The sequence below is a fragment of the Neoarius graeffei genome, chromosome 22 (assembly GCF_027579695.1).
Source record: "Neoarius graeffei isolate fNeoGra1 chromosome 22, fNeoGra1.pri, whole genome shotgun sequence".
NCBI lineage: Eukaryota > Metazoa > Chordata > Actinopteri > Siluriformes > Ariidae > Neoarius > Neoarius graeffei.
The window spans coordinates 43,355,405-43,369,678 of record NC_083590.1 but is presented as its reverse complement, the minus strand read 5'-3'; the positions used below and the strand labels follow the sequence as shown (position 1 = coordinate 43,369,678).

The following is a 14,274-nucleotide window of genomic DNA, read 5'->3' as shown; positions in this document are numbered from 1 at the left end:
CTGCGCACCACCATCCCTGGGGGAGTCTCAGTGTGGTGCTCTGTGAGGTCAATGCAACCAGGGAGGTGTGAAAATGCATCACAGCATTCCTCCTGCAACCTGTAAACCTGTGCTGTCTGGGACAGTGAGCGATGGTCTCCACAGGGGACTGGGGTGAATTGGGCTGCATGTTTTGGACTTCCTTCTGATCCCAGCTCCACCTTCTCAGGAATTACCATCACCAGAGCCACAGGAACCTTTCAGGAGATTGAGGTGGTTAATTTGACCTGCATTGCCCTTATCTGTGCGCCTGACCTCATAGTCAACTTCCCCTATTTGCCATGTGACCTCATAGGGCTCTTACCATTTGGCAAGTAATTTTGAGCTTGACATGGGCAGTAAAATGAGAACTTTATCTCCTGGTGCAAATTCCTTTAACTGTGTCCCTCTGTTCTACAGGTGGGATTGACTTTCTTGCACCCAAGACTTTCATGGGTCTTGACAGGTCAAGAACATTACTGAATTTTATTTTTTGCTTTGAGAAGGTCCCTCCTCCCAATTTTCTTTAATGATCTCTAAGACACCCCAGGGCTTGTGCCCATACAGCAATTCAAATGAGAAAAACCTGGTGAAGGCTTGTGGGACCTCACACACTGCAAACAGAGGGTCTAGCCACTTATCCCAGTTTCTAGCATCTCCATGAATTAACTTATGAATCATGTTTTTAAGTGTTTGATTAAATCATTTGGCCAGCCCATCTGTTTGCGGTTGGTAAACACTGGTATCAAGCAATTTAATCTCCAGTAATTTGTACAATTCAGTGTACGTGACCTAAAAGTAGTGCCTTATTCAGCCAAGATTTCTTTCAGAATCCTGACTTGGGAGATAATGTGGAAGAGTGTCTCTGCAACACTATATGCACAGATATTGCGAAGAGGCATGGCTTCCAGATATTGCACTGCATAATCCACTATGACTAACACAAAGAGAGACCCACGTGCAGTTGATTTAATGGCCCAACAAGATCCATGACAATTCTTCCGAAGGGGATCTTGATTAATGGTAATGGGCGCAATGGCACTTTTGGTGTGGCTGCTGGATTTACTAGCTGGCATTCACAACAAGCCACACACGCTTGCGGACATCAGCAAGAATCCCTGGCCAGTAGAAGTGGGCCATGAGATGACTTCTCCTGACCTACGTGCCTAGCCATAGGGTTGTGATGAGCCACATGGAATAAAATTTCCCTACAGCTCTTTGGGAGCAACAACTGTATCGATTGTTACTTAGTCTGAGCAGCCTGTGTCACTCAGTGTAACCTATCCTTAATAATAGAAAAATACAGGAAGGAAAGCACAAGGTTAGGTTGGAGGTTTTGACCATTGATGATTCTCGCTTGGTTAAAAGCATGCCTCATAGTCTTGTCACACATCTGCTCCAGCAGAATTTCCCAAAGAGAGAGGAGGGGTGGTGCCCTCCCCACTCTCCATGTCGTCATGATGCATAGCTGACATGGAAGGCTCTGGGACTGCCTCCCCAGCCAATGTTGCCACAGGATTCCCCCCTGATGTGCTATTGCAGGACCCATACACTATTAACGGTTTTATCAATGTTTTAAACTCCAGCCAGTCTGTCCCCATGATAAGTGGATGGGTAAGGCTCAGGCTAACCGCCATCTGCACAATATGTTTTTCTCCCCAAAAGTAAATGGTGATGGGTATTAGTAGATATTTGTGGACATCCCTGTATACACATTTCACCTTCACTAATCATGCATTTCCCAGTGCCCCACATTTGAATCAGGCTTTGATGCATGGAAGTCTGATCACAACCAAAATCCATCAAAGGCTGATGTGTACTCCCTTGAATACTCGGACGCAGTACATTCCTGCTTGATCGGGGGAAACCCACGATGCATTAGGAATGTGAATCAGAAGTCTCGCCTCTTTTGCGGAAATGCTGATTCCAGGAAATCCCAGCCCTCTTGCTGTGCTGACAGGCCTGCCCAGACTTGCTCCTGATTTCGGTGGGCATGGACAGGTCCACCTATGGGGGGGGGGGGGGGGGGGGGGTAGCAGCAGTACAGACACAGGAGGAGAAAGGGGAGAGGAGACATGAGGAAAGACATGAATGCAGGGAGGTGGTTTTGGGGGAGTTGACCCCCCATTTCAATGGTAGGGGACGGGCAAGGAGAGAAGCTGTGGGAGCACCTGCTCCCAGAAATGCTGCCAAATGGTCCTCAGCCAACTCGATCACTTTGTCTAGTAATGCTAGGCAGTGGCACTAGACCCACTCCACTATCCCTCTCAGCAGCCAAGCAATGAACTGCTCCAGTGCAACTGTCAGTGACCCCCTTGATGTCATGATCTTCCACCCCAACCACTGCCAGCAGACATCCTGGAGCTGCTGGCCATAGGTGAATGGCCGACCGGCTTCCTCCATGGTCAGCACAGGTGTTACTCGGGGGTGTGGCCAGTGCGATACAGGATTGCGTGCTTCAGTTTGGTGTACTCCAGCCTATTGTCAGCGGGTAGTTGCTGGGCTGCGAGTCACTTGCTGCTTGTCTGGCCACCCCATGCCTCCATGGATCACTCAAAGATGCTAGGGAAGGCCTCGAGGTTGACGTGTGGCCCCATTTTCATGACTGTGACATGGGGGTAGTCTGCTGACTTGGTGGTTGGGGGCCCCTACAGGCGTGATGAGACACAGGAGTGCCTGGCGGTCCTCCTGCTGGGTCTGGAGCAATGCCTCAAAGCACCACTCCTGCTTGTGGCGCATGGTGACCAGCCACTGGTGCTTGTTTTGTTGGGCGGTGGTCAGGGCATAGATAAACTCCTTCAGTGGCAAGGACTCTGTAATGGTGTTTTGTTCCTCATGTCGGAGTTTCAGCATCAGTGTTCCACATCTCTGAGGTGGGAAAATGAGAACCTGGGAGCCAGGCTTCAAAACAGATGTTTTAATCTTAACTTTCACTTTTTAATTATTTAGCATGCACACTATATACAGACACATGTCAGGTGACGGCTCTCTCTTTCGTTACTGGCTATCTGAAAGGCACACAGCGATGCACATTAATAGACAGCCAGTAATTAGACACAGGTGTAACTTGTCACATGTTACCTGCTGGTTCAACCTGACTCCCCGCTGTTCACAGCTGACACTCGACCACACCCTTGCTGCTACAGGAGCATATACAAAACTGGCCACAATTTTTTTTTCTTTTTTTTTTCCCCCACAACGTTTCCTGCAAAGCAGACCACTCAATCAGTGGACCTTAATGTCCAAATTAATAGAAGAAAAAAACACAAAGTATAGCATGTCAGGTCCAACCCATTTTATTGAGCTTTTGAGCCTGTGGATCCCAGACTAATAAGACACCACTAGTCAAGGCAAGGAATGTGTGAGAAAATCAAAATGGTCATGTAATAATTTTCCAAGATGTGATCCCAAGACACATTTCATATCACAATATGAAAGTTATGTTTTTTGCTTATTATCCCTACTTCTTTTGAGTGAGCATCATTCACTCTCACCAGTGAACTACATTCACGTTCATGTTAATCATTCATTGGAAACTGATTCATTCAGTTCACAAAAAATGTGAGCACATTAAATGAACAGCATTCATTTCGCACATTCATTTAAAACACTACTTATTTTTACACTTTCTGATACTGTTTCTCTAGCATATTTTTAAATCTACAAATTAGCAAATTACAAGTTAGCATTTCTTTTTCATTACCATTCATTTGGGCTTCACTCAGTTTACACTTAAATTTAATTAAATTTTTTTTATTCTTATTTTCCATCATCCATACCATCTCCTTCACAAAATATACTAAAACATGTCATTGGAGTTTTGTTTGTGTTTATACCATCTGATACATAATGTTACACATTCTGTGCTTATGCATGTATCACTCTTGTGTCAAGTACGTGCGCACGTTTTTTTTTTCCTCTTTGTCAGGTGCTGCTTTGCTCAAACTGATAAGCACTCAACGTTTGCATAAAATGTAAACTTGCACAGGTGATAACTGCACTTGTCAGGGTGCAGCCACTTACGAATGCAGGCGCAGGGGAGAGCAGGAGAAGCAAACAGCTGACTGAGCCAAATCAGGAAGCAGGAATCATAGTCTAGGTGACTGGCTGGGGTCGGTCGACCGATCGGCGAGCAGGATAACCTGGGCAAGACAGAGAAACGCGGTCATGGAAAAACACAAACAAAGGTTGGAACACTGAAAGTTAGGTGGAAAGTAAATGGCTCAGTAAAGTTAGGTGAAAAGATGCTAAACGATACTTTGCGACGTGAGTGTTTGAGAGCTGAGCTTAAATAGGGGAGGTGATTTCAGGGGAATTACGGGGGGGATTACAGGTGTCTTGGGTGTTGTAGTCCGGAGCAGCCATGTTTTGGATGCTGTTTCAAGCTTGTGCTCAACGCTGTTACTGACAGCGCTGAGGAGAGAGGGGTGAGCTTGTGTGGGGAGAAAGAGGAGGGATGAACTTGGGATGAAAATTCTCACAGCCCCTCTGGAATTCTAGTGTTATTACGTTGTAGAAGCTCCTTTCACAACAGTTACAGTATCAAATTTTCTTGAGTACGTTTGTGAAAGTTTTACACACCTGGATTTCTCATTCGTACTGGCAGATCCTCTCAAGCTCAATCAGATTGGATGGGGAGCATCTGTGAACTGCTCTCTTCAGGTCTCTTTACATATGTTTTGTGGAGTTCATTTCTCAGTTTTGGCTGAGCCAATCAAGGACATTCAGATACTTGTCCTGAAGCCACTCCAGTGTTGTCTTGGCTGTATGCTTTGAGGTCATTGTCATCCTGAAAGGTGAACCTTCATCCCAGTCTGAGGTCTTGTGCACGTCAAAGCATTCATTCTTCACTCAATTCTGACCTGTCTCTCCATCCCTGCCCCTGAGAAGCACTCCATAGCATGATGCTGTCACCACCTTGCTTCACTTCAGGGATGGTATTACCAGTTAATGAACAGTACCAGGATAATATGGCTTTTGCTGTTTTGGCCTAAAAAGTTCGGTTTTTGTTTCATCAGACCAGAGAATCTTTTCCTTATGCTTTTGGGGACCTTAAAGTGCCTGCCATCAAGCCATTCTACCATAGAGCCAGAGGCCTGATTGATGGAGTATTTCTGAGATGGTTGTCCTTCTGGCAGGTTCTCCCATTTCTGTGAAGGACTTATGAAGATTTGTTAAAGTGGCCATTGGGTCCTTGGTCCCCTCACTGACCAAGGCCCTATTAGTTACTGAGCTATATGGCCAGTTCTATCCCCAAGTCCCAGTGTCCCAAACATCTTATGTTATCACAATAATGGAGCCCATTCTGCTAGATCTAGTTTCTTGGACTTGGACATAGATTGGTCTTTGAGATGCACTGTGAATTGTGAGACCATATAAACTTAGGCATGTCCAATCCAGGTGTACACGTGGACTCCAGTCAAGTTCAGGAGAGACATCAAAAGATAATCACTGCACCTGGTCTTCATTTGGAGAGCCTTAGTCAAGGGTCTAAATACTTGTCTCAAAGATAAATTAAAGTTTTTTTTTTTAATAAATTAGCAAAGCAATTCTAAAAATGTTTTTGCTCTGTTACTGGTTACTTTGTGTAAATTGATGACAAAGTAAAATTTAATACATTTAAAATTAAATGTAAGCCGATTGTAAGTTGTCACGCTAAAGAAAAAGCCACATAAAATGACAGCAATTTGGAAAGCCATTATTTCACCATCAAATTAATGCAGACTTCAGACACTGCTCAGTCATTAACAATGTTAAAGATGCTGTGAATTGTGTGTACACAAAGGTATTCATGAGTGTATAGCTCTGAAGTGAATGTGCAGAGAAACTGTCACATGTGAGAGAGAGAGAGAGCACTTGTGACCACTGAGGCCCTGTCCACACGGCAACGGATTCAGGTGAATCTGATAAAATTGTTTATCGTTTCGGCCCGGCGTCCACACGGCACCGGCGTTTTGGGTGCCCCAAAACGAAATCTTTTGAGAACGGGTTCCAGAGTGAAAAAATCTGGCAATGGCGCCGTTGCAAAGTCGTCTGGATGAGTAGAACGGATTTGTTTACGATGACGTCACAACCACATGACTAGAACAAGCAGCACTCTCGCGCGCATCATTCGTAACAACAGAAATTGAAATTGTTTACACATTAACCTGACTGACCTGCCAGACAGACAATTTACACCTGCTTTGATAAACAGAAAGTACAGCCTTCCACACAAAGCAACAGTTACTGTACCTGACTATAATGGAGGCAGAGGGGAAAAGGGTCAGAAGACCCTTCAACAGACTGTTTTGTATGAACCACTGCATTGCATTCACTTTTGTATACAGCTTTTCTTTTAAATAAACAAGTAACTGAACCATTTCTTGAATTTCTTTTTTTTTATTGGATAAGACTGCTTTTCAAAATGTTCACACACAATATAAAAAGTTATATAAATTATATAAAAATGCTTTTCAAAATGTTCACACACAATAAGAAAATTAAGTTATATAAAACTATGCACACTAATAAAACTAATTTGTACACACAGAAGGCACAATTTCCTCATGTAGCCATTTTCTTCTTGTTGTGTGTTTGTTCCTGTGAGTGCTTCACGCCGGGTAGAAGAAGGGGTTTATGCAACAGACGTTGCGTTGTGTTGTTCACCAGTCTTTTAATTCTGAAGAAATGAGACACAAATACACTGCTGAGGACGGGCTGCAAACGTCCAGTGGCATTGGCGCTTACATTTCCAAAACGAACTGAAAGAGGCCAGCGCCTCGTTCCCATAACTACCTGCGCTCTTAGAGGGCCAGCGCAGAATTTCCCCACCACTACACACAATGGCAAGTGGAAAAAAATAAACCCGTTACATGCGCATGCGTCCTACTCTTCTTCTATTGTTCTGGTGTCTCCAATGGGACCGTCTTACAGCGCACGTAGAGGTGTGGCATGTTTATTGCATCGTTTTCAGCAAGCGTTGCATTGCCATATGAACCTGATATTTTACTGATCCGTTGCCCATGTGGACACGATATTTAAAAAAAAAAAATCTTGTTGCCGTTGTCGTGTGGATGTAGCCTGAGACAAATGCTCTCATTCACCCTTGTACTCTATTAAAGATGACATCATACCATATAACATCTTAGACATGTCTGGTAGCAACCAAAATAAACATGTATTCATAGTTTGGATGAAAAAAATTGGTAATAATGCTTTATGAGAGGTAATATTAGTAAGCATTCTGATATACTCATATACTACTAATTTTCATTGTTGTCATTTGTTGAAATAGTTGAAAAGCTACAGTATAGTTCCTAAAAAGATGCTGGTGCAAAGAAACCTTGTCAGCCTATTGTATATGACACTCCTGCTGCAGTGGAAAATTTCACAAGGATACTTGCATTTACCCCCTTCAGACATGATGTGTACAATTGTACACATGGAGTTCCATAGCATTTTTCCTTGTGTCCGAAGGGGTTACACTTCCTAGGAGTCCCTGTTGTGATCATAATTTCCTCAGTGCTCATTCTAGGACTCCTTGTCATAACATGGTCCCACCAAAAATCCTATATCCCTCCAATTCATATAATACTCTTTTCCATATTCAACTGTTTACGATAGTGATTTATAATCCCATTCTTCAGAATCACCCAAAAGATGATGGATTACCTCTTGAGTATCTTGCTCTAAAAGGTTCTTCCTCAGGGAGTTATCTTGCCATTGTGTCTCCTTTTCTTTCTCATTCAGGATCCAGATATAAATTCAGATCTTTGTAAAGGTGCTTAATGACAATGTCATTAAGCACCTATACACACACATACACACACACATATATATATATATATATATATATATATATATATATATACACACTATATTGGCAAAAGTATTTGCTCACCCATCCAAATTATCGGGAATCAGGTGTTCCAATCACTTCCATGGCCACAGGTGTATAAAATCAAGCACCTAGGCATGCAGACTGTTTTTACAGTTTGGAGCTGGCCCCTTCCTCTTCCAACATGACTGTGCACCAGTGCACAAAGCAAGGTCCATAAAGACATGGATGACAGAGTCTGGTGTGGATGAACTTGATTGGCCTGCACAGAGTCCTGACCTCAACCCAATAGAACACCTTTGGGATGAATTAGAGCGGAGACTGAGAGCCAGGCCTTCTCGTCCAACATCAGTGTGTGACCTCACAAATGCGCTTCTGGAAGAATGGTCAAAAATTCCCATAAACACACCCCTAAACCTTGTGGACAGCCTTCCCAGAATAGTTGAAGCTGTTCTAGCTGCAAAGGGTGGACCGACGTCATATTGAACCCTATGGATTAGGAATGGGATGTCACTTAAGCTCATATGTGAGTCAAGGCAGGTGAGCAAATACTTTTGGCAATATAGTGTGTTTTTATATATATATATATATATATATATATATATATATATATATATATATATAAATAAAGAGAGAGCCTGGAAAAAATTAAGATACCACTTTCAGTTTTTTCTTAAATCAGCATCTATGTCAGCCATTTCATTCCAGTGTCTGTGCTGGAATTCCAACACAGCACACTTAATTTTACTTCATGAGGTACTGATGCAGTGATCACCTGAACCAAATCTTATTTCACAAGGAAAAGTATAAAAACCACTGCTGTGGTCATCACCTATCCTCTTGCAATAAGACCATTTTGGATGGCAAAAACAGTGCTAGTAGTACCTTAAATTTAATTGGAATTTTAAAAAAATGTCATCATGCCAAAAGACCAGTTGTCATGAGTTGAAAAGAAAAGTTTTGAAGAAAAAGAAGGGTTCAGTTCTGACTTTACTGGCAGAAGGATACCATGAGTGTCCGGTTGCTTCCATCCTCAAAATATCAGAGTTCATAAGAACAAGGTCAAGCAGCAGACATTGGGGACAACAAAGTTAGACTGGCAGAAGGCAAAAACTCTCCACTGAGCAGGATGATCATTGACTCATTTGAATGTCACTCAACAACCGTAGGGTGACTTCACATGATCTACAAAAAGAATGGCGGCTAGGGTTAAGTGCATGGCAAGGATGTTTCAAAACTGGCTCCTCTGGGTGGGATTGAAGTTATGCAAAGTGAGGGGAAAAAAAGCCCTTCATCAATAAGAATCAAAGAAGAGCCAGGCTGAGGCTTGCTAAAGACAATAAGGATTGGACCATAGAGGACTGGAGTAAGGTCGTTATCTCTGAGTCCAGTTTTCAGCTTTTCCCATCAGCTGGTTGTCTATTGGTTAGATGGAGACCTGGAGAGGCCTACAGGTCACAGTGTCTTGCACCCATTGTGAAATTTGGTGGAGGATTGGTGGTGATCTGGGGGTGCTTCAGCAAGGCTGGAATGGGAAAGATTTTTGTTTGTGAAGGACATATGAATCAAGCTATGTACAAGGTTATCCTGGAAGAAAACTTGCTTCCTTCTGTTCTGACAGTGTTCCTGAACTCTGAGGACCCCCAGAATCAGGTCTGCAGATTGGGCTGGCCATGACAGGGTCTTGATCTTGTGGTCCTCCATCCACACCTTGATTGACCTGGCTGTGTGGCATGGAGTATTGTCCTGCTGGAAATCAAGAGGAAGATGGATGGTCACAAGCCATCAAGCAAAGTTGATTGATTTTTTTTTTTTTTGTGTGCCAGGAGTGGTATAAAGTATCCAAGAGCAACATGAAAGACTGGTGGAGAGCATGCCAAGAAAGCTGTAATTAAATGTCAGGGTTATTCCACCAAATATTGATTTCTGAACTCATCCCAAGATTAAACATTAGTGTTGTGTTTTAAAATTGAATATGATCTTGATTTCTATACATTGTTCAAGGTCTGAAAAGACTTGATCTTTTTTGTTATTTTGACCAGTTGTCATTTTCTGTAATTAAATGCTCTAAGTGACAATATTTTCATATGGAATTTGGGGGAAATGTCAGCAGTTTATAGAATAAAACAAAAATGTTTGTTCCTCCAACACATACCTATAAATGGTAAAACCAGAGAAACTGATAATTTTGCAGTGGTATACACTGAAACATGTGCAGCTAACCAACTTATCAAACTGCTGCCCATGCTGCATCACAGGGCAGCGTAACACGCTCTGAGGAAAGTGCTATGTACCATATTCTGCACACATGAACTCGCAGAGGGCCATGATTGGCTTGTGTCACTGTGATTGACAAGGGTGAGAATGTTTGTCCCTCCCACCGAGAAACTATAGGGCTTACTCTTTTGTCATCCCACTGGGGAGCCATAAAAATATATTTTTACATCAGAAAAACATATTGTAACATGTTTTATCAAAATATCAATATTATAATCATCATATTGCCCAGGCTTAGAATGTATTGTGTTGTGCAATTCCAATTCCCATGCTGTGCTATGTTCCCAGAGGTATTTTTATTATGATACATATAGTAATACAAGACCAGTTTAAATGGTGGTAAGGTATTTAGGATAACTACAGGATTTTAATACTGCCTGTGCAGTGGGTTAGCTTTCTTGACTGTTTGGGTAGGTTTTGGGGTTGGATTTGATTATCTCTTACTGCACAGACCCAACCAATTTGCACTGTAGGATTCTATATACTACAGAGAATGGAGCATTTCCTATTTTTTCTCTTACTACCATGATATTTGAGTAATTGACAGTGGACCTATCATTTTAAAGTATTTTTTTCTTATGCATACAAATATTATTACTGGTAAAAGAGGTCTTAAATAATTCTAAGACAAATTCAAAATGCCATTACCGCAACCACTTTTACAGTCTTGGATGGCACAGTGTCACAGGACATAGTGTTTCCACCTCACAGCGCCTGTTTTTAATCTCAGGCTACAGTCTGTGTGGAGTTGCATGTGTTTTTCTTGTTCATGTGGGTTTCCTATGAATTTTGGGTTTCCTTTGGTTCTAAAAACATGCAGGTAGGAAAACTGGCTACGTCTGATTGTGTGTGTGTGTGTGTGTGTGTGTGTGTGTGTGTGTGTGTGTGTGTGTGTGAGTGAATGGTGCCCTGCAATGGACTAGTATCACAGCTGGGATTGTTTCTCTCAACTTGCTCAGTGTTTCAGAGATGCGCTCTGGATCTATCCTAGCATCCATGACCATGATAACACCGTTACTGAAGATAAATTAATCACTTTTGCTATAGCAGTTAATCTGTAGTCTGCTACTCATCCAAAAAGCATGAGTGCATCATGGTGATGAATTTGGTGTTAGATTTCACTATAATTGTACAGGCTATATTTTCTAGCTCTGTCCAATCTTGAAATTGATTCCTAGCTATGCCACTGTATCTTAGTATATCTTTATTAAAGACCACTTGAGTAAATGCAACATAATGCAGCAACAATTACTTTTTTTTTTTGAGATCACTGTATCATAAGGGTAATGGTATGACAAGTTCAGATTTCCTTATTATCAGCATACTATCTTTATTATTATTATTATTATTATTATTATTATTATTATTATTATTATTACGAATTTACTGAAAAATACTTGTTTTCCCTGTTTTCTTTCATTCTGTTTAACAGAAGCTATTTCAGGTACGAACATCAGTGCGTCTACTTTGTCTCTTATTGCTGGTAACACCACAGTGAATCTTACATGCACATCCAGGGCAGGGACAGCAGACAGCGTGCAATGGCAAAAAGATGGTAAACTTCTGGATAATACCGATCGCGTCATCTTTAACACAGATAAGAGCACGCTCACCATCCTCACTGTACAGAAGGAGGATGCTGGAGAGTACAACTGCCAACTGAAGAATAAGATCAGTAGTGAAGCCAGCAATTACAAGATGATAGTCAACTGTAAGTTGATGAACTATATTGGCTTGCATGAAGATGATTGGCATTTTGAAGATGATTATTGAAAAAAAATCCGTGAATTTAATGTTGCAATCAATATTAAACCTTTTTTTTTATTAATAATAGTAAAAATTAAGAGTTTTACAAAAAATAAATTCTCTTGTGAGTCAGAATTACTTTGATCTCTTTAAACTTCCTTTTTTGTTCTCATGTCAGATGGGCCAGAGAATGTGGCAATAAAAGCAAAAAACCAGGTCATGATGGGCCAGTCCGTGCAGATAACTTGCTCCTATGCCTCATTCCCAGTTCCCACATTTACATGGAAGTTCAATGACTCGATTATGCATGGAGAGGAAAAAGAATGCTTGGAAATCCCAAATTTTCAGGACAAAAATGGTGGCATATATACTTGTGAAGCATTCAATTCCATCACTGGACTCAAAAAGTCTGCCACCTACAATCTCATGGTGAAGGGTAAAGACCATACACAAATCTACTGTGTCGCTATACATATACACACATCAAAATGCATATTTGACTTAGTTGCCATACAGGTGTGGTGGTGTTATAAGTAATTCACTGATCATGAGAAGAATATTCACTTTTGTTGTTTTATGTGCAGATTCAAATCCGAATCAGGAAGGCCTGTCTAGTGGAGCCATTGCTGGAATTGTTATAGCCGTTCTATTGGTCTTGGCAATCATCATCGGTGTCTGCATTCACAAGAGGCGAAAGATTTCAGAGTGAGTTTACTGTTCATTATACAATTATATTCTCCTGTCCTCCTTTGTTAGAACCAGCGGCTAGAACAACTTAGGAACTGTCTCTTTCTCTCCCAGACCTGTTCTGCTTAAATATATTGCTTAGTTTACAAAGTACTTTTTTTCAGCTGCAAATGTGACATTTCCAACTGTATCAAATATATTATTTATGATATACCTAATTATTAAAGACACTTGGAAAAATGACAATTGCACATCCTGAGAGTTTTAATTATGAATCTAGGTTTTGCCTTTTGTGGTCATAAGGTACATTTCTGCTTGATGGCAAACTAGCATGACTAGTGCCTTTGTCTAATCAGGAAAATCTACTTTGTGATGAGTGTGATTTTATTGATGTACTAAAAATGTGTTTTATTATTTGTCTGTACTGTCTCATTTGTTACCAATACTTAATGGATATGCTATTAAAGGTGACATTTTATACTGCCTTTCCACTATTTGACACAGTTCCTTGAGGTCTTAATGAAATATCTGTGACATGCTTTGGTCAAAATACCACAAGGATGAAGCACCTTCACACCCTGTCTATACAGCCTCTGATGGTTTCCACTGAGGTCAAGGAAAAGTTGTTCATAAAGGACATAGATGCATTTTTTTTTAATATTCAACTGTAGCCATTAAGACTATGTTCACATTACAAGCATTCAATTCTGATTTTTTGCTCAGATCGGATTTGTCTATCTTGATGATTCGCATTCATAATTACAGTTAGATACAGATCACTTATGTGAACGCACATGTCCTCCAAAATGTCATGCATGCACACACTTATACATTTTTCCATGAGTCATCTGCATCAAAACCAACAACAAAAAACTTTTTTTCTGACAATATTTGTGAAACAACTCATGATATTAAATAAAACTGACTAAATTGTAGCCAGTGTATGCATCGCATTTTGCTCTGGAGGACAGCAAATAGTTCATCACCTGAACATGATCAGGTTGAAAAGGCAAAAAAAAAAAATTTTTTTAAATAAAAGAAAGTAAGATTGCTCGCTTTTGCCGTTTTTGCTGCTATTGTATCTCTCCATCAGTTGTGCTGCTGATGAAGACTGTGCTCAGCGTGTGTGTATAAACAAAAAGCCACATGAAATCCAATCTGACCATTCTCCATGTCACATGGCCACGAATCGGACACGTACGGTATCCAATCTAGGACTACACATGAAAGTGACTCTCATCTGATTTGAAAAGATTGGATTTCTGTGTCCACACAGACCTGAAAACATCAGGTCACGTAAAGGCCAAAAAAAAAAAATCAGATTTCAGTCACTTCAGTTTGGTAATGTAAATGCAGCTGTGCTTATTTTAAAGTCTGAAGTAATCATAGACTCTGCTCAACATCAGTCCACGTATTTCACTGTTTCATGTGTTCTCTGTTTCACTGGAATACATGTTCTCCTTTATCACTCTCTTCCTCAGCCACCCTATTTACTTTCAGGGTGTGGTGACTTCGGGCTGATGTAGTGGATTCAGAGTTAATGTTACCTTATGTGACCCATATCTGTTCTACTGTATCAACCTGTTCTACTGGTCAAAAAAGGGAGAAAAAAAAAAGCCCAACGGTTGAAACTTTGCTTAATACGTAAATGTTAAGTAGGCCCTTTTGGTCTGTGTTCCAAAACATGCACAGAATCAAGCAGTCAGAGTGTAAAACCAGACTGTAAA

The 14,274-nt window shown here is 41.1% G+C and overlaps 1 protein-coding gene across 1 annotated transcript in view; it reads left to right on the top strand.

The window, feature by feature from the left end:
* The window catches only part of si:ch211-264f5.6 (carcinoembryonic antigen-related cell adhesion molecule 20), a 68,156-nt gene that overhangs the window by 36,424 nt on the left and 17,458 nt on the right, over positions 1-14,274 (top strand). Inside the window, exons 5-7 of the mRNA XM_060904825.1 lie at positions 11,547-11,825; positions 12,039-12,296; positions 12,445-12,565. Of these exons, the coding sequence (XP_060760808.1) occupies positions 11,547-11,825; positions 12,039-12,296; positions 12,445-12,565 (658 nt within the window). The remainder of the gene's footprint in view (positions 1-11,546; positions 11,826-12,038; positions 12,297-12,444; positions 12,566-14,274) is intronic.